Source organism: Oncorhynchus mykiss, chromosome 5 (genome assembly GCF_013265735.2).
Source record: "Oncorhynchus mykiss isolate Arlee chromosome 5, USDA_OmykA_1.1, whole genome shotgun sequence".
NCBI lineage: Eukaryota > Metazoa > Chordata > Actinopteri > Salmoniformes > Salmonidae > Oncorhynchus > Oncorhynchus mykiss.
The window spans coordinates 23,906,173-23,929,907 of NC_048569.1; the positions used below are offsets into that span (position 1 = coordinate 23,906,173).

The 23,735-nt window shown below is 42.8% G+C and overlaps 1 protein-coding gene across 1 annotated transcript; it reads left to right on the plus strand.

Moving 5' to 3' along the window:
* Window positions 1-58: 58 nt before the first annotated feature.
* Window positions 59-23,493, plus strand: LOC110523473 (TNF receptor-associated factor 2). The gene is made up of 12 exons (XM_021602183.2): window positions 59-802; window positions 7,464-7,674; window positions 7,896-7,974; window positions 8,282-8,380; window positions 8,626-8,787; window positions 8,941-9,015; window positions 9,218-9,292; window positions 9,462-9,548; window positions 10,035-10,511; window positions 11,261-11,438; window positions 11,676-11,824; window positions 20,003-23,493. Exons 2-12 carry the CDS (start codon window positions 7,487-7,489, stop codon window positions 20,219-20,221), a joined length of 1,788 nt encoding a protein of 595 aa, XP_021457858.1. The 5' UTR covers window positions 59-802; window positions 7,464-7,486; the 3' UTR covers window positions 20,222-23,493.
* The last annotated feature ends 242 nt before the right edge of the window (window positions 23,494-23,735 follow it).

Consider the following 23,735-nt stretch of genomic DNA (forward strand, 5'->3'; position numbering starts at 1 on the left):
TGGATGTGTGTATATAGTTAAAGGAACATGACTCTCTCTCACCTTGTCTGACAGTGCGGTCCAACACTGGTCCACTACTTTGAGTAAGATTTGCATTCAGGTAAAACAGAGCATGAATTTGAGTGCCCCATTCAGCCTCGTACCACAGAACAGACTGCTCTTTCGGTGCGTTTTGCCATTGTCAGGTGAATTAATGATTTGCATTCACTTTGAGTGTTCATCATACATAAAGATTACACTGTTGATATATTTGTCATGCTTTTCACATCTGAACATAATATCTGCATTTTATTCTAATGAATGAGAGAGGGAAGTTGTTATTTTGCTAATAGTGGCAGCTACTAGTCTATTATAGATCCTCAATTGATGTCTTGTCAATCATTATAAACTCACCTATTCGGAGGTATGCTGTAAACATGAAAATTATGATGAAACTAAATTATGCACAACTAACCTATATAATTTGTCCAAGTGCCTATATTTTCATTATTTTAAATGTAGTCATATGAAACCATTAGCAATGGAATATCGTTAGGAGGCACCCCCTTTACATTTGGCCTGTCTGTCAACCCATGTTAAGGCTGCACATGACGTAACACCCACACTGCAAAGTGCAATGGCGAAATTTAACAATAACAGCCATCGCTTCTCGGTACCATATGTATTATGTCGTTAACATTAAAGAAAACAGAACCATTCTCCCGGAGAGTCACAACATGCAACATCTGTAAATTTAACGCGCGCGGGGCTGCGACTAGGAGTATTCTACTGTCTCTGCAAGCGATGACAGTTTAAAACGCGGGTAAGTTTCATGTAATTGCAATACCGTCCATTTTCAATGCCAAACCATTTTCACAGCAAACTGGTTTGTGCGCCTGCTTTTAAAGGGGCGTGGCGGCTGGAATGCAGGGTACCCCATCTCCAGCTAAAGATGCTGATAGCTTAGCAACTACGATAGGGGAAAGCAGACGAGAGCAACAACAATGGATTTACCATTTGTAAGCATCTTTCGCAATGTCTGACTATGCACGGAGCAATTTTGTGTGATGACCCGACCATCAACTGTTCTGACACGACTGTAGCGCGAGCTACACGGTGCTATGACTGCTGACTCGAAATGTAAACAAAGGGAGACGGGCCTTTTGCTATTTCTCACAATGCCTGGCATTGAAGTTGTCGTTGATAGTGTCAATAACTGTTTTTATTATGCACGATGCATGTATTAGTACAAGCAGACCGTAGATCCATGTGGTCGATGGTGTCTGCTAAACCATAATGTTTCAAACTATACAAAAAGACGGACCGAACAAAAATATAAACGCAACATGTAAAGTGTTGGTCCCATGTTTCATGAGCTGAAATAAACATTTCCCGAAATTAAGCACAAAAATATTATTTCTCTCAAATGTTGTGCAGACATTTTTTTTACATCCCTGTTCAGTGAGTATTTATCCTTTTCCAAGATAATCCATCCACCTGACAGTGGCATATCAAGAAGCTGATTAAACCGCACACAGGTGCACCTTGTGCTGAGGACAATACAAGGCCACTCTAAAATGTGCAGTTTTGTCACACAACACAATGCCCCAGATGTCTCAAGTTTTGAGGAAATGTGCAATTGGCATGCTGACTGTAGGAATGTCCACCAGAGTTGTTGCCAGATAATTTATGTTAATTTCTCTACCGTAAGTGGCCTCCAACGTTGTTTTAGAGAATTTGACAGTACGTCCAACCGTCCTCACAACCGCAGACCATGTGTAACCACGCCAGCCCAGGACCTCCACATCTGGCTTCTTCATCTGCGGGATTATCTGAGACCAGCCATGACATTGAGGAATATTTCTGTCTGTAATAAAGCCCTTTTGTGGGGAAAACTAATTATGTTTGGCTGGGCCTGGCTCTTCAATTTCAAATCCATTACCTTTACAAAAATATAAAAATTAAACAAACATAAATAACCATGGTTTTCAAGTGCCCCTGCCCAGTCGTGTGAAATCCAAAGATTAGGGCCAAATACATTTATTTCAATTGACTGATTTCCTTATATCAAATCAAATCAAATTTTATTTGTCACATACACATGGTTAGCAGATGTTAATGCGAGTGTAGCGAAATGCTTGTGCTTCTAGTTCCGACAATGCAGTAATAACCAACAAGTAATCTAGCTAACAATTCCAAAACTACTACCTTATAGACACAAGTGTAAGGGGATAAAGAATATGTACATAAAGATATATGAATGAGTGATGGTACAGAGTGGAATAGGCAAGATACAGTAGATGGTATTGAGTACAGTATATACATATGAGATGAGTATGTAAACAAAGTGGCATAGTTAAAGTGGCTAGTGATACATGTATTACATAAAGATGCAGTAGATGATATAGAGTACAGTATATACGTATACATATGAGATTAATAATGTAGGGTATGTAAACATTATATTAGGTAGCATTGTTTAAAGTGGCTAGTAATATATTTTACATCATTTCCCATCAATTCCCATTATTAAAGTGGCTGGAGTTGAGTCAGTGTGTTGGCAGCAGCCACTCAATATTAGTGGTGGCTGTTTAACAGTCTGATGGCCTTGAGATAGAAGCTGTTTTTCAGTCTCTCGGTCCCAGCTTTGATGCACCTGTACTGACCTTGCCTTCTGGATGATAGCGGGGTGAACAGGCAGTGGCTCGGGTGGTTGTTGTCCCTGATGATCTTTATGGCCTTCCTGTGACATCGGGTGGTGTAGGTGTCCTGGAGGGCAAGAAGTTTGCCCCCGGTGATGCGTTGTGCAGACCTCACTACCCTCTGGAGAGCCTTACGGTTGTGGGCGGAGCAGTTGCCGTACCAGGCGGTGATACAGCCCGACAGGATGCTCTCGATTGTGCATCTGTAGAAGTTTGTGAGTGCTTTTGGTGACAAGCCGAATTTCTTCAGCCTCCTGAGGTTGAAGAGGCGCTGCTGCGCCTTCTTCACGATGCTGTCTGTGTGGGTGGACCAATTCAGTTTGTCTGGGATGTGTACGCCGAGGAACTTAAAACTTACTACCCTTTCCACTACTGTTCCATCGATGTGGATAGGGGGGTGTTCCCTCTGCTGTTTCCTGAAGTTCACAATCATCTCCTTAGTTTTGTTGACGTTGAGTGTGAGGTTATTTTCCTGACACCACACTCCGAGGGCCCTCACCTCCTCCCTGTAGGCCGTCTCGTCGTTGTAGGTAATCAAGCCTACCACTGTTGTGTCGTCCGCAAACTTGATGATTGAGTTGGAGGCGTGCGTGGCCACACAGTCGTGGGTGAACAGGGAGTACAGGAGAGGGCTCAGAACGCACCCTTGTGGGGCCCCAGTGTTGAGAATCAGCGGGGTGGAGATGTTGTTGCCTACCCTCACCACCTGGGGGCGGTCCGTCAGGAAGTCCAGTACCCAGTTGCACACGGCGGGGTCGAGACCCAGGGTCTCGAGCTTGATGACGAGCTTGGAGGGCACTATGGTGTTAAATGCCGAGCTGTAGTCGATGAACAGCATTCTCACACATCTTGTCCAGATGGGTTAGGGCAGTGTGCAGTGTGGTTGAGATTGCATCGTCTGTGGACCTATTTGGGCGGTAAGCAAATTGGAGTGGGTCTAGGGCAGGGGTGTCAAAGTCAAATGGACGGAGGGCCAAATAAAAAAATCAGCTACAAGACGAGGGCCGGACTGTTCGAATGTTCATTGAAAAATTTTTAAATGACGCATATAGTCTAGTGAACCTAATTGAACCTACTGAAAACCTAACAAATATATTACAATATGATCAGATAAATAAAGCAATATTTTCTTATGGCTCTGTCAGTAATCTTTAATTTTCAACAGACACAAAAGACAAATTTCCTTTATATAAATATCCCCATAACATGAACATTAAATGAAAGAAACCGGTATTCAAGGCACCATCAGTAGACTATATTTTCTATTTTAGCAAAAGTGGGCTAAATTTACTTCAAAGAAAAAACAATAATAGCAATTTTCTATCATCCACTCAACTGAAATATTTTTAAAATATAATTGGATTGAAATACAAAAAAATAAAGTGCAAAAATCTATTAATCAAAAACAACACTTTGTTTAAGGAGAAGTAACATGCAGTGAAAACAAATATTAAATTTTAACTTTTAAACTTGAACTGAGTAAAAACTCTAAATATGTGATTGCACAGTAATGTTCACTTGTTTGAGGTTGAGGGTGATACTTGGTGGTGTCCCATCTTTTCCACAAGTTCATCAATGTTCGGGGTAAGGCTCTGAGCTGAAGAAATCCTCAGAATTGAGTGGAGGTGTTCAGCAGTAAGTCGACTTCTGTGTGATGTTTTGTTCAGGTTCATCAAAGAAAACAGTTGTTCACACAGGTATGTGCTGCCAAACATAGACAACGTTTGAGCAGCCTGGATGCGCAGCTGGGGCATTGTGCCGGGGAGGAAACGGGCGAACTCCGCAGCACCCACTGCCGCATATTTTGCCCTCAGTGCATCATTGCATTGGAGGTCAATCAACTCCATTTGGAGGTTTGGTGGTGAGCTTTCCACGTCAACAGCAAATGGGTTACCGAGCAGTTCCAACCTGCTTTTTTGTGCTTCAAAGTCAGCAAATCGGCGTCGAAAGTCAGCGGCAAGCATACCTATTTTATCAGCCAACTGTGTGCTCGGGAACGCACTGGTAGAGAGCTTCTCTTTCATGGTCTGGCAGCTGGGAAAGTGGCTCAAATTTTCTTTCCGCATCTGCGTCTCCCACAGAGTCAGTTTGGTTTTAAATGCCTTCACTGTACTGTACATATCAGAGATGACACGATCCCGACCCTGCAGCTGCAAGTTTATTGCATTCAGATGACTCGTAATGTCACACAGAAAAGCCATTTCACACAGAAACATTTCGTCTCGGAGTTGTGTTGTGTCTTTCCCTTTGCTGTCCAAGAACAGACAAATCTCCTCACGAAGCTCGAAACATCTTTGAAGCACCTTTCCCTGGCTTAGCCATCGCACCTCTGTGTGATAAGGCAAATCACCATGCTCCGTTTCTAACTCCGTCAGAAATGCCTTGAACTGGCGGTGATTCAAACCTTTGGCTCTGATAAAGTTAACTGTGCGCGTGATGATGCTCATTACATGCTCCATTTTCAAGGCTTTACCGCACAACGCTTCCTGGTGTATGATACAATGATAAGCTGTCAGCTCACCTGTCGCGTTTTCCTCTTGCATCTTTTCCCGTATCTTCGCCACCAGTCCGCTCCTGTGTCCACACATCGCAGGTGCTCCGTCGGTTGTCAAACCCACAAGTTTTTCCCAAGGCAGCTCCATCTCATTTACACATCTTGACACCTCTTCATACAAATCATGCCCCGTAGTTGTGCCATGCATAGGACGTAAAGCCAAAAACTCCTCTGTCACGCTTAGGTTGGAGTCCACTCCGCGGATGAAAATTGACAACTGGGCAATGTCAGAAATGTCGGTGCTCTCATCCACAGCCAAGGAATATGCAATAAAATCTTTTCCCTTTTTCACAAGCTGCTCTTTTAGATTGATGGACAACTGGTCTACTCTCTCGGCAATGGTGTTTCTGCTCAGACTCACATTTAAAAAGAGTTGCCTTTTTTCTGGGCAAACTTCGTCACAAACTTTAATCATGCAGTTTTTGATGAAATCCCCCTCCGTAAATGGCCGGGCTGATTTAGCGATCTCTTCTGCCAAAATAAAACTGGCCTTTTGTAGCCTTTGTTCCATGTCCATATTCTTGTTTTTGTCCGCGTGTTTCGTTTCATAATGTCGTCTCAGATTATACTCTTTCAGTACCGCCACACTTTCTCCACACAGAAGACACACAGGTTTTCCAGCTACCTTCGTGAACATATACTCCGACTCCCACCTTGTTTGAAACCCCCGGTTCTCAGTATCCACCTTCCGTTTTGCCATTTTTGATGGGTATCTGAAAGTTAATTTTACTGTGATGCTGACGACTGCTGTGCCAATAAATATTGAAATGAAGCAGCCTACTGCTCGGTGCGTCACCTTTGCATTGTGGGAAATGTAGTATTGGTGCGTGTAAAAGATCTGCGGGCTGCCGGCTTGCTGCGGGCCGGTTCTAATAATAAATCAAGATCATCCCAGGGGCCGTAAAAAACCTTCTTGCGGGCCGGATGTGGCCCGCGGGCCTTGACTCTGACATATGTGGTCTAGGGTGTCAGGTAGGGTGGAGGTGATATGGTCCTTGACTAGTCTCTCAAAGCACTTCATGATGACGGAAGTGAGTGCTACGGGGTAGTCGTTTAGCTCAGTTACCTTAGCTTTCTTGGGAACAGGAACAATGGTGGCCCTCTTGAATCATGTGGGAACAACAGACTGGGATAGGGATTGACTGAATATGTCCGTAAACACACCAGCCAGCTGGTCTGCGCATGCTCTGAGGGCGCGGCTGGGGATGCCGTCTGGGCCTGCAGCCTTGCGAGGGTTAACACGTTTAAATGTTTTCCTCACGTCGGCTGCAGTGAAGGAGAGTCCGCATGTTTTGGTTGCGGGCCGTGTCAGTGGCACTGTATTGTCCTCAAAGCGGGCAAAAAAGTTATTTAGTCTGCCTGGGAGCAAGACATCCTGGTCCGTGACGGGGCTGGTTTTCTTTTTGTAATCCGTGATTGACTGTAGACCCTGTCACATACCTCTTGTGTCTGAGCCGTTGAATTAAGATTCTACTTTGTCTCTATACTGACGCTTAGCTTGTTTGATTGCCTTGCGGAGGGAATAGCTACACTGTTTGTATTCGGTCATGTTTCCGGTCACCTTGCCCTGATTAAAAGCAGTGGTTCGAGCTTTCAGTTTCACGCGCCATCAATCCACGGTTTCTGGTTTGGGAATGTTTTAATCGTTGCTATGGGAACGACATCTTCAACGCACGTTCTAATGAACTCGCACACCGAATCAGCGTATTCGTCAATGTTGTTGTTTGATGCAATACGAAACATATCCCAGTTATATGAACTGCAACTCAGTAAAATCGTTGAAATTGTCAAATGTTGCGTTCTTATTTTTGTTCAGTATAATTATTTTCTCTTCTAATACAATGACAAGCTTTTTTGAATGCAAAATGATCAGGCTAGATACCATACCATGCCAATTGTTTAATATGGGCATTGGGCTATAATGCCTCCACCTAAACAAGAAATACATACTGGAAAATACATCAGATCTGCCAAATTGTCTATCTCTCTGACCTGACTGACGTCGTATTGTCTTAGTGTCATATCCAGAAAAAGCAGTGCCCTACTGTCTGCAGTACCTTTCTCTCAGTCTTTATTAAATAGTACTATAGTTTGGTTTCCAAAATATATTCAGATGGAGACCTGCACTCACTGATAATCTAGCTTTACCATGTCATCAACACATCAGAAAATATGCCTTCATAGTAAACTTTTCAAGTTAATTTGGACTCTGACGTTGTTGTTGCCAGGTCTTAGGCGTACTGAGGGAATCATGGCCACGGAAGAACCATCCCCTCCGTCGTCCATGGAGAGCAACAAACCCGGCTTCCCCAAACAGATCCTGGCCAACAAGCTGGAAGATAAACACCTGTGTAACTGCTGTCAGAAGCTGCTGCGGAGGCCCTTCCAAGCCCAGTGTGGACACCGCTTCTGTTCCTACTGCTTCAATAGGACTGTCAGGTGGGAGTTCAAAGACTGTATCTCAACTGTATACAATCATCTGTATTTTCTCCTTTACCTGTAATGTGTAAGTACTGGTCTGGTAAAACCTAAGGAAGAAACTGTATACTATTGAAATGAACCCCAGGTTATGATGCCTGATGAATATATTACACATTTGACAATATGACACACTGTCCTGTTATTTTGTACTGTTTGTTGACATAATATTCCCATTACAGAGATGGACCTCAGAAATGCAGTGCTTGTATCAAAGAGGACATTTTTGAAGAGCCCACGTCGATTCTAAAACAAGGCTGTGTAAGTTTCTACAAAATGCGTCTTTCATTACAGTGTCACTTTATCCTCTCAAAGAACAAGTAAGATCAAAATGTGCCCTTCAAATAATATGTGTCCATGTTATTTGGAGCGTGCACACACACACACACACACACACACACACACACACACACACACACACACACACACACACACACACACACACACACACACACACACACACACACACACACACCTCTCAATCATAAATGGAGCATTCGGAAACAGTACAGTCTCACTGTAAAGGAAAAAGCCTTGGCAAAATGTTAGTTTGCTCTCACTTCTGCAGGCTTTTCCTGACAACGCAGCTCGACGAGAGGTCGAAAACCTCTCTGTTGTCTGCATCAACGAAGGCTGTACCTGGAAAGGCAATATTAAAGAATATGAGGTTAGTTGAGCGTGGTTGTAGACTGATTATAAACCTTTTCATCATTCAAACGAAGCATTTAGACAGACATTTTTGTTGAAAAAAGAAATGGTGCCACAGATGGTTATAAGCAATGCACCTCAATACTGTATTTGCTTTGCTGTGTTCTTGCTTCATGATCAGTTTGACCGAAGATCCTTGTTTAGGCTGTTCTGAACATATACTAAAGCCAAATGAATCCTAACTTTATTTTCTGTCACTTACAGTTGAGCCACGAGGGGAAGTGTGACTACATGATCATCCCCTGCCCCTCCTGTAAAGAGCAGATCCGCTTCAACGAACAGGAACGCCACAATGAGCGAGAGTGCCCTGAGAGAACTCTCAACTGCAAGTTCTGCAAGGAACCATTCCATTTCAAAAACATCAAGGTGAGAAATAATGCATGCTCCGAGAGAGAACGTCCATCCATCTGTTTATTTGTGAAATCTTTCAAATGGCTGGCTTACGATCGTATCAATTTTGCAAGGAACATTAGGGTCAATATTTGTAAGAAGCTATACAAGAACACGTCCTTTATTTAGGCCCACGACGAGATCTGCCCCAAGTACCCCATGATCTGTGAAGGCTGTGCCAAGAAGAAAATACCCAGGGAGAAGGTGAGTTTTTAAAGTTTCAACATACACAATATAGCCAATTATAGCCAAACGTGACTGAATGCGTTTGAAAAATGCATAACGGAAAAGGAAGCTCAATATTGAGAGAAAATAATCCACTCTCTTTTAAGAAGGTTGTTGTTCGAAATAGCTGTAGAACTTGTCAAATCATTGTGTATTGTTTCGTCTTTGGCTCTTTCCGTAGTACGTGGACCACATTAAGTTCTGCAGCAAATTCAGAACTCCATGCAGATTCCATGTTGTTGGGTGTGATATGTCAGTAAGTAGCTTTCTTATCTCTTCAGAGCTATGGTTTTAATGAATCCTAATTAAACAAACGAGGTTGTTACTGTGTAATTACTATTTACCATGTTATTTCTTAAATAATACCTGGTAATAATTCAGTGCTACTGTTAGAACAGCTCTCCTCTCCCCCTCTCTCTGTACAGGTGGAGAAGGAGAGGATCCATGACCACGAGAGGGCCTGCGCCTATGAGCACCTCAACTTGCTGCTGCACTACATTATGGGGATGAAGGTGAGGATGAGTATGGATGTAGTGGAGCGTAAGTGCCCATTACACACACTAAAGCAGTGGTATTCAAAGTCAGGGTTGCAGGGGAACTGCAATGGGGTCGCCCAAAAAAATATTATAAAAGTACAAGATATTATATGGGACTATATAAAAAAGTTGTTGAGAAAGATAATGAAATACAATTGTATTTAGTAGATGTATTTATTGGTTTCCTTTTGTTTTGTTAAGAGATGAAAACATAATGAATTGAAGGTTATGTGCTGATGTAAAAATCTAAATGTACCTATTTTATGGTTGGTTTGGGATGAGTTGGATTTGGGGTGGGATCGTGAGAAATGAATGCTAAAAAAATGGCGTCCCCAGAAATTCTGGTGGAAAAAATGGGGTCCCTGCTGAAAAAGTTTGAATAAAAGATGGTTGTTTGCATTAGCATTTACTTACTCTGTGTTTACTTTACCTACCTTATTTTCTTCCTCTCCATCCATGAAGGTGAGCATGGAGGGCCTGCAGCCGCAAGGCCTGGAGCTGGCTGGACACAAGCTCCTGGAGCTCCACCATTCCCTCAGGGAGCTGGAGGCACGCGTCTCCCAGCTCAGCACTAACTCCACCGGGCCTCCCGTGCAGGGGGCCACCAACTCTTCTTCCTCCCCGGGCCTCTCCGGGCCTCCCACCCTAGCTCTTCCCCTGCCTCCACCTCCCGCCCTGGCCCCCACCCTGACTGTGTCCACCTCCTTCACCCCCTTGCCCAGCTCGGTGGGGGCGGCCCTGGAGCTACAGCTCCACAGTGAGAAGACCAAGGTGGCGGAGCTGGGACGCAGGTGCACCGACCTGGAGGTGAAGGCGGGGATGTTTGAGAATGTGGTTTGTGTGTTGAACCGAGAGGTGGAGCGCTTTGCCACAACCATGGAGGCCAGTAACAGACAGCATCGCCTAGACCAGGATAAGATTGAGGTCCTGAGCAACAAGGTAATAAGGCCCTGAAGCAGAAATTAAATTCAGTCATTTAATTTATACATCCCTATCCAACATTTTAATTCAATGGCATGACTTACTGGGGTATAAAGCTGGAGGTTCTGAGGCTTGTGGTGGCATTTTTCTGCTTTACCAAATTACCAGAGTTACAGACTACACACCAGTCAGAGTTACACTTAAACTACATATATTTTATTAAGAGCTTTGCAATAGCCCTTTTTGACTTTCAATGATGCGCTATCTCCAATGAACCATTGAAAAGTACCACCAGAAAAGTACAAAGATCTTTTATAGCCAAGATACACCCCTCTCAACTTACATGACGAACCACAGGTCTTAGGAACAGTTCACAAAGGTTAAGATTTGTATGAAAGATATCTATAAAACATAGCAGACAGTTACTGCTGTGTCAACAGTTCTCATTGTAAAGACCAGCGTCTGGCCCCCTCCTACTCCAAACTGGAACCCTTCTCACCCTGGTACGGTATAGCACAAAAACATTACCTTTACTATCTGGAATGTTCTTTAGGCTTTATTACCCAAAGACATCGTCAATCTCCTCTGTCAGTGCTATCTCATAGAGGCCCATCCTCAGTGGAACACACACACAATACTCTATTCTGTCTAATTTAACAACTATTCTTATAACAATCTTACAAGCATTAAAACATAATCTTGCAATTTTCCACGACAGGTTATTGACTTCATAGAAGCTAACACATATTTGTGTGTGTGTCTCTCAGGTGCGGCAGCTGGAGAGGACGGTGGGTCTGAAAGACCTGACGGTAGCAGAGATGGAAGGCAGGCTGAGGGAGATATCGGGCACCACATTCGACGGCGTCTTCATCTGGAGGATCTCTGACTTTACCAAAAAAAGACAGGATGCCATTGCTGGCCGAGCTCCTGCCATGTTCTCACCAGGTAAACCAGAACTATTGCAGTCCGTGTTAAGACTGAGACCAAAGGGGCTTCGAGACTGAGTCAAGGCCGAAACCAGAACAACCATATCGAGACTATAATTATACCGTAGTAGTGCAAGTCATAATGACAGTGCAAAACGTAGGCTATTGTGTTTCCATAATAATATTTAAATCACCGTTTTTCAGCCTTCTACACCAGTAAATATGGCTATAAAATATGTCTGTTTTTCCCCAACAGCCTTCTACACCAGTAAATACGGCTATAAGATGTGTCTGCGGATCTACCTGAACGGGGACGGGACAGGGCGTGGCAGCCACCTGTCTCTGTTCTTTGTGGTGATGAGGGGACTGAGTGATGCTCTGCTCAAATGGCCCTTCAACCAGAAGGTAAGGACCAGGGGACTCATTTAGAAAATGCATAGAAAATGCATTAGAAGGTCATACATTTTACATGCTGTATATTGAAATCCACACGAATCCTGTAATTTATGCAGTACCAGTCAAACGTTTGGACACATACTCATTCAAGGGTTTTTCTTTATTTTTATTATTTTCTACATTGTAGAATAATAGTGATGACACCAACACTATGAAATAACACATATGGAATTATGTACTAACCAAACAAGTGTTAAACAAATCAAAATATATTTATATTATATATTATTATTATTATTATATATTTGAGATTCTTCAAAGTAGCCACCCTTTGCCTTGATGACAGCTTTGCACACGCTTGGCATTCTCTCAACCAGCTTCACCTGGAATGCTTTTCCAACAGTCTTGAACGAGTTCCCACATATGCTGAGCACTTGTTGGTTGTTTTTCCTTTACGCTGCAGTCCAACTCATCCCAAACCATCTCAATTGGGTTGAGGTTGGGTGATTGTGGAGGCCAGGTCATCTGATACAGCTCTCCATCACTTTCCTTCTTGGTCAAATAGCCCTTACATAGCCTGGAAGTTTGTTGGGTCATCGTCCTGTTGAAAAACAAATTGTAGTCCCACTAAGCGCAAACCAGATGGGATGGCGTATCGCTGCAGAATTCTGTGGTAGCCATGCTGTTTAAGTGTGCCTAATTCTATGATTTATTACGTTTTCTATATCAGACATTGTTTTGTTCGTACTCTTTTTATTTGTAAATAATCATTAATCAACAAAGAGGTGAAAAGAGGGCAACCCAGTCAAGTGTCAGACAGAGTTGCTGTTCTCATCTTATGTCAGACAGAGTTGTTGTTCTCATCTTATGTCAGACAGAGTTGTTGTTCTCATCTTATGTCAGACAGAGTTGTTGTTCTCATCTTATGTCAGACAGAGTTGTTGTTCTCATCTTATGTCAGACAGAGTTGTTGTTCTCATCTTATGTCAGACAGAGTTGTTGTTCTCATCTTATGTCAGACAGAGTTGTTGTTCTCATCTTATGTCAGACAGAGTTGTTGTTCTCATCTTATGTCAGAGTTGTTGTTCTCATCTTATGTCAGAGTTGTTGTTCTCATCTTATGTCACAGTTGTTGTTCTCATCTTATCTCAGTTGTTGTTCTCATCTTATGTCAGAGTTGTTGTTCTCATCTTATGTCAGAGTTGTTGTTCTCATCTTATGTCAGACAGAGTTGTTGTTCTCATTTTATGTCAGACAGAGTTGTTGTTCTCATCTTATGTCAGACAGAGTTGTTGTTCTCATCTTATGTCAGACAGAGTTGTTGTTCTCATCTTATGTCAGACAGAGTTGTTCTCATCTTATGTCAGACAGAGTTGTTGTTCTCATCTTATGTCAGACAGAGTTGTTGTTCTCATTTTATGTCAGACAGAGTTGTTGTTCTCATCTTATGTCAGACAAAGTCGTTGTTCTCATCTTATGTCAGACAGGGTTGTTGAGGTAAAGTCAGAATGGCAGCTGGCAGGTTTGTGAAGTCATCTGGTTTGCACTCATGAGGTCTATCCCTCACACTTTCTGTATCTCTCTCTGTATCTCTCTCTCTCAATTCAATTCAATTTGCTTTATTGGCATGACGTAACAATGTACATATTGCCAAAACTTACTTTGGAGATTTACAATATTAACATAATTAAAATAATAATAATCAGTAACACCAATAATCAAGGGTCAAAATAACCATACATCGAGCAACAACAATACAATAAGCATAGAGGACAGGTTGGTTGGTCTGTCAGACACTGTCTCTCATCTTATGGCAGGCAGCAATGTACATAGTGAGCTGCCAACCCACAGCTCTCTGCGTCCTCCCCCAACAGGACGGGTTGCATATCCTCATCAGAGAGGTATTTGAAACCTTGAATAAGGGTTTCAATTCTGGGGAAATGACATTATTGTTTTATATTTTTGACATTTTGTCAGAAAATGCAGCTCTGTCTCCGGTTCTGCTGTGGTACAGTGGTTGCACAGCCTTTCCTCTACAGGGAGCCATGTTTTCCTGTGTTTAACCTTCTTAATGGCAAGGCTGTGCTCACTGAGCCTGTACTTTGTCAAGGTGTTTCTAAGGTTTTGATCAGTAAAAATGTTAAAATAGTTAGCCACAGTGTACTGTCGATTTAGGACCAGATAGTACTGCATATTGCTTTGTGCTTGTGTTTCCCAATAAGCAATATAGTTTTGTTTTGATTGTGTTGTAATTTGGTTTATTCTGATTGATTGGATGTTTTGGTCCTGAGGCTTCAGTGTGTTAGTAGAACAGGTTTGTGAATTCAGCCCCAGGACCAGCTGGATGAGGGGACTCTTTTCTTTGCTCAGCTCTTGGCATTGCAGGGCTTGGTATTGATATGAGAGGGGGTCACTGTATTTTAGATGTTTCCAAAACGTAATTGCTCTTTTGTTATTATTATTTTTTATTATTAGTGGATATTGGCCTAATTCTGCCCTGCATGCAATGTTTGTAGTTTTCCTCTGGACACGTAGGAGGATCTTACAGAACTCTGCATGCAGGGTTTCAATTGGGTGTTTGTCCTATTGGGTGATGTCTTGTTTTACAAGTGTACCCCATACCTGCTGCCATAAAGTGCAATTGGTTCAATGACACATTCAATTAGTTTTAGCCAAATTGTTATAGGTATTTCAATTTGAATTTGTTTTTTAATGGCGTAGAATGCCCTGCATGCTTTCTCTGTCAGTTCATTCACTGCCTCATTAAGGTGTCCAGTTGAGCTTATTTTTCAATCTACGTAATTGTAGTGTGTGCAGTACTCTATATATTTTGTACCAATTGAGAACTCACTCTCTCTCTCTGAATGCTGGGAATTGTATGAGTGAGTGCGAGTGTTGTGTAGAGTTAGATATCCTGGTTTTTCTTTTACTTTTCCTTTTGTTGGTGGTATCTTTTTTTCTTCCTATGATTACGGTTATCATTATTTTTATTTAGTTGTTGTGGTAGAATTAAGTATATTGTTGTTCGTGTCGAAATTACCCTGGCTTTGGCGGGGATGGCGACCCACATGGGGACGCCGTCTCTGCCACTTCGGCACGGCTTTAGGTGTGTTACTGAAGCTACTGTCACTGGAGGAGTTTTTGGTCGTGGAGGAGTTTTTGGTCGAGAGAAGGCATGCTATGAGAATGTTGCTTATGCGTCATGGATGAATAAAGCGGTGGTGGTTTTTCTTAAAGAAGAGAGTCTTGTTGATCGTATGGTTGAGCATGGCGTACTTCTTAAAGAAGAGCGTCTTGTTGATCGTATGGTTGAGCATGGTGTACTTCTTAAAGAAGAGCGTCTTGTTGATCGTATGGTTGAGCATGGTGTACTTCTTAAAGAAGAGCGTCTTGTTGAGCATGGCGTACTTCTTAAAGAAGAGCGTCTTGTTGATCGTATGGTTGAGCATGGCGTACTTCTTAAAGAAGAGCGTCTTGTTGATCGTATGGTTGAGCATGGTGTACTTCTTAAAGAAGAGCGTCTTGTTGATCGTATGGTTGAGCATGGCGTACTTCTTAAAGAAGAGCGTCTTGTTGATCGTATGGTTGAGCATGGCGTACTTCTTAAAGAAGAGAGTCTTGTTGATCGTATAGTTGAGCATGGCGTACTTCTTAAAGAAGAGCGTCTTGTTGATCGTATGGTTGAGCATGGCGTACTTCTTAAAGAAGAGCGTCTTGTTGATCGTATGGTTGAGCATGCCGTACTTCTTAAAGAAGAGCGCCTTGTTGATCGTATGGTTGAGCATGGCGTACCTCTTAAAGAAGAGCGTCTTGTTGATCGTATGGTTGAGCATGGCGTACTTCTTAAAGAAGAGCGTCTTGTTAATCGTATGGTTGAGCATGGCATACTTCTTAAAGAAGAGCGTCTTGTTGATCGTATGGTTGAGCATGGCGTACTTCTTAAAGAAGAGCGTCTTGTTGATCGTATGGTTGAGCATGGCGTACTTCTTAAAGAAGAGCGTCTTGTTGATCGTATGGTTGAGCATGGCGTACTTCTTAAAGAAGAGCGTCTTGTTGATCGTATGGTTGAGCATGGCGTACTTCTTAAAGAAGAGCGTCTTGTTGATCGTATGGTTGAGCATGGCGTACTTCTTAAAGAAGAGCGTCTTGTTGATCGTATGGTTGAGCATGGCGTACTTCTTAAAGAAGAGCGTCTTGTTGATCGTATGGTTGAGCATGGTGTACTTCTTAAAGAAGAGCGTCTTGTTGATCGTATGGTTGAGCATGGCGTACTTCTTAAAGAAGAGCGTCTTGTTGATCGTATGGTTGAGCATGGCGTACTTCTTAAAGAAGAGCGTCTTGTTGATCGTATGGTTGAGCATGGCGTACTTCTTAAAGAAGAGCGTCTTGTTGATCGTATGGTTGAGCATGGTGTACTTCTTAAAGAAGAGCGTCTTGTTGATCGTATGGTTGAGCATGGCGTACTTCTTAAAGAAGAGCGTCTTGTTGATCGTATGGTTGAGCATGGCGTACTTCTTAAAGAAGAGCGTCTTGTTGATCGTATGGTTGAGCATGGCGTACTTCTTAAAGAAGAGCGTCTTGTTGATCGTATGGTTGAGCATGGCGTACTTCTTAAAGAAGAGCGTCTTGTTGATCGTATGGTTGAGCATGGCGTACTTCTTAAAGAAGAGCGTCTTGTTGATCGTATGGTTGAGCATGGCGTACTTCTTAAAGAAGAGCGTCTTGTTGATCGTATGGTTGAGCATGGCGTACTTCTTAAAGAAGAGCGTCTTGTTGATCGTATGGTTGAGCATGGCGTACTTCTTAAAGGTATGTTTATTCTAGTTACGCCGCTTTTTTTCTCTGTCAACAAGGGTAACGATTTCAAATATACCGCCGTTTATTCCCATTGAGCTATTGCCATAAGTGATATGCTTGCCCGAAAAGGGAGAAGGCGGAGGGAGGGGCGCAGGTGGTCCTCGTAACGCCTGAGCCCAGTGATGTAGGGAGAAGTGGGTCGACAGTGGTTGAGCAGCCACACGCACCTGTTTCTGAGGAACAAGTTGTCAGTGTTGAGGGCACGGAGTTGCAACTTGTACCAGAGGAGAATGCTATGCAGCAGAAAAATATTGTTGTAGAAGGTAAGGACAGATCTGAAGAATCATTTCCAGACTGGAGTTGCCCAGTACGAGTGCTGGGGTACAGGAGGGGGCTCAGGTGGGGGCTCAGGTGGGGCTAGTCTCCCAGGTAGTGGAGGAGATGCCCACTACGAGTAATGGGGTACAGGAGGGGGCTCAGGTGGGGGCTCAGGTGGGGCTAGTCTCCCAGGTAGTGGAGGAGATGCCTGGTACGAGTGATGGGTTGCAAGTGGGGAGTGTTGAGAGGGATGTGGTAGAGGGGAATCAGTGGTCTGTGGGCTCAGTTGAGGAGGATAAGGATATGGATATCTCTCCTGATACGATAGCAGCTGATGAAGACTCAATTTACAGTCTAGAGGAGGTAAATGGGTTCCTGGATCAGACTTTTGGGAAATCTGTGAAATTGGCAGATTTTTTTTATGTTGATAAGTTTGTGAGGTCAGCTGTGGTGTTACAGAAGACAGTGGGGTTAGACAAGCTGAGTGAGGAGAAGCGTTTTCGCTTGAGGACATTTACTACTGCTGTCACTGCAGCAAAAGGTAGTGGGAAACGTGGTCAGCTTCTTAGGGCTGCAATCCCGTTAACGGGATTGATATGACAACAGCCAGTGAAAGTGCAGAGCGCCAAATTCAAACAACAGAAATCTCATAATTAAAATTCCTCAAACATTCAGTTTTTAATTTGTTAAAAAAGTTTGAAATATCCAATAAATTTTGTTCCACTTCATGATTGTGTCCCACTTGTTGTTGATTCTTCACAAAAAAATACAGTTTTATATCTTTATGTTTGAAGCCTGAAATGTGGCAAAAGGTCGCAAAGTTCAAGGGGGCCGACTACTTTCGCAAGGCACTGTATATATAAAGATCGGCCGATTAATCGGTATCGGCGTTGAAAAATCAGAATCGGTCGACCTCTAGCTCAGATACATACAACCTGTCTAACCTTACTTCTGTGTATTGACATTGCAACGTAAACAGATGGTCTGCCTTTGTCTCCCTGATGGGAAGGTGACCATGGATGAAATGCGCCAACATGCCGTGGATTTCTACTCTGCCCTCTATAAGGCGGAGGATTGGGATTCTCTGAGTACTGATCACTTGTTACAAGGTCTTCCTCAATTGGGTCCTGAGCAGAGAGTTGCTTTGGATTCTGACATTAGTCTGCAGGAGCTGTCCACAGCAGTTATGCAGCTCTCATCAGGCCGAGACCCTGGCATCGATGGTTTACCATCTGAGTTCTATAAGCACTTTTGGGGGTTTATTGGGGAAGAATTTTAAGACGTGGTGTGTGAATCTTTTCCTGAGGGTTGTCTTCCTGTATCTTGTCAACTTGCTGTGCTTTCATTGTTGCCAAAAGGGGGGGATTTGGCTCTTATAGAAAATTGGCGACCTGTTGCGTTGCTGTGTGCAGAATATACAATTGTATCTAAATGTCTCTCAAACAGGTTGAATATCTGGGGCTGTTGGTCCACAAGGACCAGTCTTACTGTGTACCTGACCGCTCTATTATTGATCATTTGTTTCTAATAAGAGATGTGTTAGACATTAGTAAACTGTCTGATGTGAATGTGGGTTTACTTTCACTGGATCAGGAGAAGGCTTTTGACCATATGGACCATCAGTACTTGTTCAAAACAATGAAAGCCTTTGGGTTTGGGGTTGGCGTATGCAGATGATGTGACAGTTTTTATTACAGCGGATGAGGATGTTAAGGTTCTCTCAAATGCTTTAAAGGTGTATGAGAGGGCCTCCTCAGCTAGAGTCAATTGGGAAAAGAGTGAATCGCTGTGGGCAGGTCAGCTTCATATAGGGTCCACTCCACGGTTACCAGAGGGGCTTCAATGGGGAAGAGATGGGATGAAGAAAAATAACTGGGAGGGTGTAGTGCAGAAAGTGTGTGCCAGACTGTCAAGGTGGAAGTGGGTGCTACCCCAGCTGTCTTATAGGGGAAGGGTATTGGTAGCTAATAATCTTGCTGCCTCTACCCTGTGGCATAGACTAATGATTTTACAGCCACTGTGGGTCTGATACAAGAGCTTCAGAGGACCCTTATCAATTTATTTTGGTCAGGACAACATTGGATTAAAGCTACAGCCCTGTACCTGCAACTGCATTAGGGTGGGTAAGGTCTGGTGGACATTTCTTCCAGGATCATGGCTTTTCGGCTTCAAAAAAGCAGCCCAGAGACTGTTGCACAGTGACGGTTTTAGCTGGGTTGACACAGTCTACACATTGATGAGGAGAGCGGGCTGTTTGGGCTTAGACAAGCATCTTTTCCTCTTAAAGTTAGAGGGAGGTGATTTGTCTGATCGGACTCCATTTTATGAGTCTGTTATGCAGGCTTGGAGAGTTTTTGTCATGTCCCGTAAGGCCGTCACGCCACCAGGGATGTGGCTTTTTGAAGAGCCTCTTTTTTTTATAACACTGCCATCCAGTCCCGTGCTATGGGTTCAGCCAGCCTACGTTCATGCCTGTTAGGTGTGGGGTGTACTAAACTGGGTCATCTGATGCGGAGCAGGAGCAGATCGTTGGAGGAGCTGGGAGAAAGAGCAGGGATCCGATCATCTCTTCTACTGAGGAAGGTCGTAGATGAGGTCTGTAATTCTTTGCCAGTACTTCATCGACAATATGTGACTGACACTTCCAATTCTGATCGGTGGAAGGACGGTCTGGATTATGTGTTCCCTGCACTGATTGTAAGTGCTGCGGCGGGGGATTTAGAGGGGTGTACTTACTTTGCTTAATTTTGTGTCAGGGGCAGCCAAATTAGCAATATGGAAGACCCGAAAGAACAGTATTCGGGGACAGAGGTCTGTGGATGGGTGGGAATGCTGGAGGGAATGTTGGCAGCGAGACAGAGTTGAGTTTGCCTATTACAAACTGGTTAACAATATTGAACTGTTTGAGTATATGGGGTATTTAGAGGCTGTTATGTTTAGTTACTGTGGATGAGAATTTGGTGTTGTTTTTAATTGATGTGTAACTATGGTTTTGTATGAGTGTGTATAGTGTTGTGAGCTCCCAGACCCAATAAAGATGATTTAAAATTCAAACTCTCTCTCTCTCACCAGGTGACTCTGATGCTGCTGGACCAGAGTAACAGGGAGCACATCATCGATGCCTTCCGGCCCGACGTCACTTCCTCCTCCTTCCAGAGGCCTGTAAGTGAGATGAACATCGCCAGCGGCTGCCCGCTCTTCTGCCCGCTCTCCAAGCTCGACGCCAAGAACTCCTACATCCGCGACGACACCATTTTCATTAAGGCCATCGTGGATCTCACAGGCCTCTAGGATGCACCCTTTGAAGTGGAAGTGCAAGACAACCGAGCAGCAATGTGGCCATTCAGGCTTAATTTTGGCTGCTTTTGAGCACCATTTCGGCTCCATTTTGGTTCCGTTCGGGCCTATTTCAGTCCCCTTCATTAGTAGGGAGACTGACATGCTTGCTACCGTGTGCTGCACGTGGCTCCAGTTTGCCCAGCACAGGAGGCCCTTGCACTGTTGTAGCTCTACCATCTCTTAATGCCACAATACTGGTTCCTCATGGTGCTTGAACCCCAGTTGGTGTGTAGCTTTATTATTTGTTTCCATGGAAATAACTCCAGAATATAGTCTCAATATTTAGTAGGACAGAACCTGTGGTATTTAAATGGGGATATGTGGCAATTGAATTGATTTGGAGGGCATCTTTTTCTCTTTGTTTTTCATAAGACTTCATTAGGTCTCAGAGAGAGTGAATTGTAGCCGTTAGAGAATAGCAAAAAGAGGGATATGAACCTTTTCCTTGTCAGTGTAGAAAACTGCCCCACTGCTTATCGCAGAAGTAGAGCTTATCGTGGCTTGGTGCAGCAGGGTATTCACTTTATCTCTTGTTTCCGATCTCAACCGAGTCATTTTGATTGTGGATATCGTGAGCTTCTCAATGCCATTGTTGAGTACATTTGCATAGACAAACGTGGAGTTATGTTATGAATAAGAATATGGGCATTTGTTTGCCTTTTTGCGCAAATTGCATGCGGGCTATCTTTTATTGGCCTTGGTGTTGAAGTGCTCGCTCTTTTCATTGGGCTGCTGAAGGGATCCTTCCTTGTTCGTTATTACACCTGTGAGTGAGTTAAACCATCTGTGATGGTGGACATTGCCTGCATGTCTTGGATCCAGGCATATACTTTTACATATACTTGTTGGTGTTGCGTTTCTTGTTCCTCTTTAGGGGTTGAGGCTTATGGGATTGGTGGTTCGGTACATCTGTGGAAGATACAGTGGAGTTATCAGGGTGTTATAAGGCAGCTTGCCAATCAAAGCCTGAGGCATACAAGTGTATTTCTATCACTGGTAAATACATCAAGCTGGAAGAGCTTTCCCCTCCAGGATATGCTCATTACAGTAGCTCATATATCAACACATAGTACTGTGCCCCACCACAGATGTTAATACAGGTTCCATGAACTGAAGGAATGGTGTGTTCCTTGTTTTCTGTTCATATTACAGTGTGGTACATTTGTATGTAGTTTTGCTGCTATGTCAGATATGTTGGTGATGTAAAACAAATGTGTTGCGATCAATGCGAAATTTAGCACAGACAGTTGAAGGTGTAAAGTGGAAGGATAAAGAGAGATGTAACCACAAAGTGAAAACAAGTGAATGTGATGGTATACTTTGCCATTGGACCATAGTGGTTGATCATCGTTAATTGATGTTTGATGTAACTCTAGATAAATCCAATTAACCTGTGGGTGACAGTGAAACCTCTTAGCCTAGGTGGTAGTATTATGATTCATGAAGCCCCACAAATGACATTGACCAAAATGCTAAATCTGAGGAAATTCTTTAGATCTGAAATATATCTGTAGGTTGTATGCTTGTCCATTAGGGGGTGCTGTTTTACTTGGTATGCCTGTGTGCGTCCCCAATAGTCTTCCCCCTCTGGACTTGTGTAGGGGTTTTCACCTGCCTGTTTTGAAACCAGTCTTGACCTGTTTTGAAACCTCTCTGTGCATGGGAGGGTTCAATTCATATTCAGTATCGCAGTTCGTGGTTGGCTTACCTCGTAGACCAATGGCGAATGCATTTATTTGCATTTATTTGGAGGAGTATAAATAAAGATGTTAGAGTTATTATTATGCCATATCTCGCACAGCTTCTGTTCAACACAAGCAGATGCCTATATATATATATATATATATATATATATATTCATAAGAATTTATAAATATAATATCATAATGTTGAACAATTCAATATATTGATGTTACTATACCCATATTGTTATTAATAAATATAGTATAGTATATTATTAATTATATAAATAATACCTACTTTTTGTTTGTCGAGGTGGTTTAAGACAAGTCTGGAAAACCCCTTAAAGTAACCCAAATACATAAAATGCTGTGCCACATAATACCAACCATGGCACCCCATTCTCCTGGGTTAACTGAGGGTTAAAAACCAAAATATGAAGTGGTTGTGTTTACATTCCCCAAAATGACCCTTTAAAGGTTCCCACAGTAATTCTGTGTCATATAACTGTGCTTCTCAACCTTTTCTGTACCACTGGGGCCGAAAAACAATGGTCCCTCTTGTACCAAGAACCGTCAAGTTGCTATGGTCCTTCCTCCTCGAAGGACTCCTTAGGCCTATATCAAAACAGCACTTGAGATCTGGCTACATTATTGTCAGCTAACCATCTGATGGACCAGTCAGCAGCATCCCTGGGACTGGGGCCAATCCACAGGCCAGAGGTTGAGGACCACTGATTTTTTTGTCTTCTGAGAAAGGGTGCGTTGGTTGTTATTATAGGTAGTATTTGCGCTCTGAACATCATATTTGTGCAGTCAGTGAATATGGTGTTTGGTCCTTTGATGGTTATAGACGGGGTTTGGTTCTGCAGGAGTTGATTCTGACTATGTTCATTATAGGGCAGAGGTAGCTTTTTTAGCATCAAACTGGAGAAGTTGTTCAGTCAGTTTACAGCCCTCAACGAAAAGGAATTCATATATATTCTTTCCTTTCCATAAATACTTATTCTTGTGTTGTGCCAGAATGTTATATTACCTCCAAATTATTGCAAAAGCTGTGTTATACATTGTACTTGTATTCTATGCTAAAAAATGGTGCCAAATATGCTTAGAGAAATAGATATTATGTACATATGAAGGTTTATGGTTTGTATTTTTGTTTCATTCCAATGTAATGCATGGGTCACTTTTGGAACCACCTAGACTGATGGAGTACTTTCAGCAAAATATCTCCTCATAATCCAATAATATACCTTTCTTTAGGTCTCTGAATGTAAAGCTTTAATGCAGTGGTCCTTTACTCTTTCTGGGAGAGAAAACCAGTTCTGTTTTAACAGTTGTTGATACAGTTGAATTTAATGAACTTTAATTGTGCACTTTGTATTATTTAAATGTTAAACAGGGTACTACTTTGTTCTGTGATTTGTATACTGTGAAGTCAGAGCTATATACATTCTGATTTGTTGATCATGTATGTTCTCTATACGCTGTAAAGGCTGTAACAGGACATGTAGTATGCAATAAATTTGTCATTGGATTCCTGGGTTTTGTTTGTCTCATACCAAGTCTCTGTTTGTGTCGCAAATTGCACCCTATTCCCTATATTGTGCACTACTTTTGACCAGGACCCATGGAATATGGTGGACATTTGGGACACTGCCTCTGACTTCCATCTCTTTCCTGCTGGCTAGAGTGAGGGTGTCATTGGTTTTGTTGTTCCTGTATTCACCCAGAAGATGGTGCTGCTCACCATTGTTTTACACTGGTTGCCATCAGTACATTTACCA

Coding starts and splice junctions, on each gene's coding strand:
- LOC110523473 (XM_021602183.2), top strand. CDS start 7,487: ATGGCCACGGAAGAACCATCCCCTCCGTCGTCCATGGAGAGCAACAAA. Junction 7,975..8,281: donor CGATTCTAAAACAAGGCTGT/GTAAGTTTCTAC, acceptor TCACTTCTGCAG/GCTTTTCCTGACAACGCAGC. Junction 9,293..9,461: donor TTGTTGGGTGTGATATGTCA/GTAAGTAGCTTT, acceptor CTCTCTGTACAG/GTGGAGAAGGAGAGGATCCA.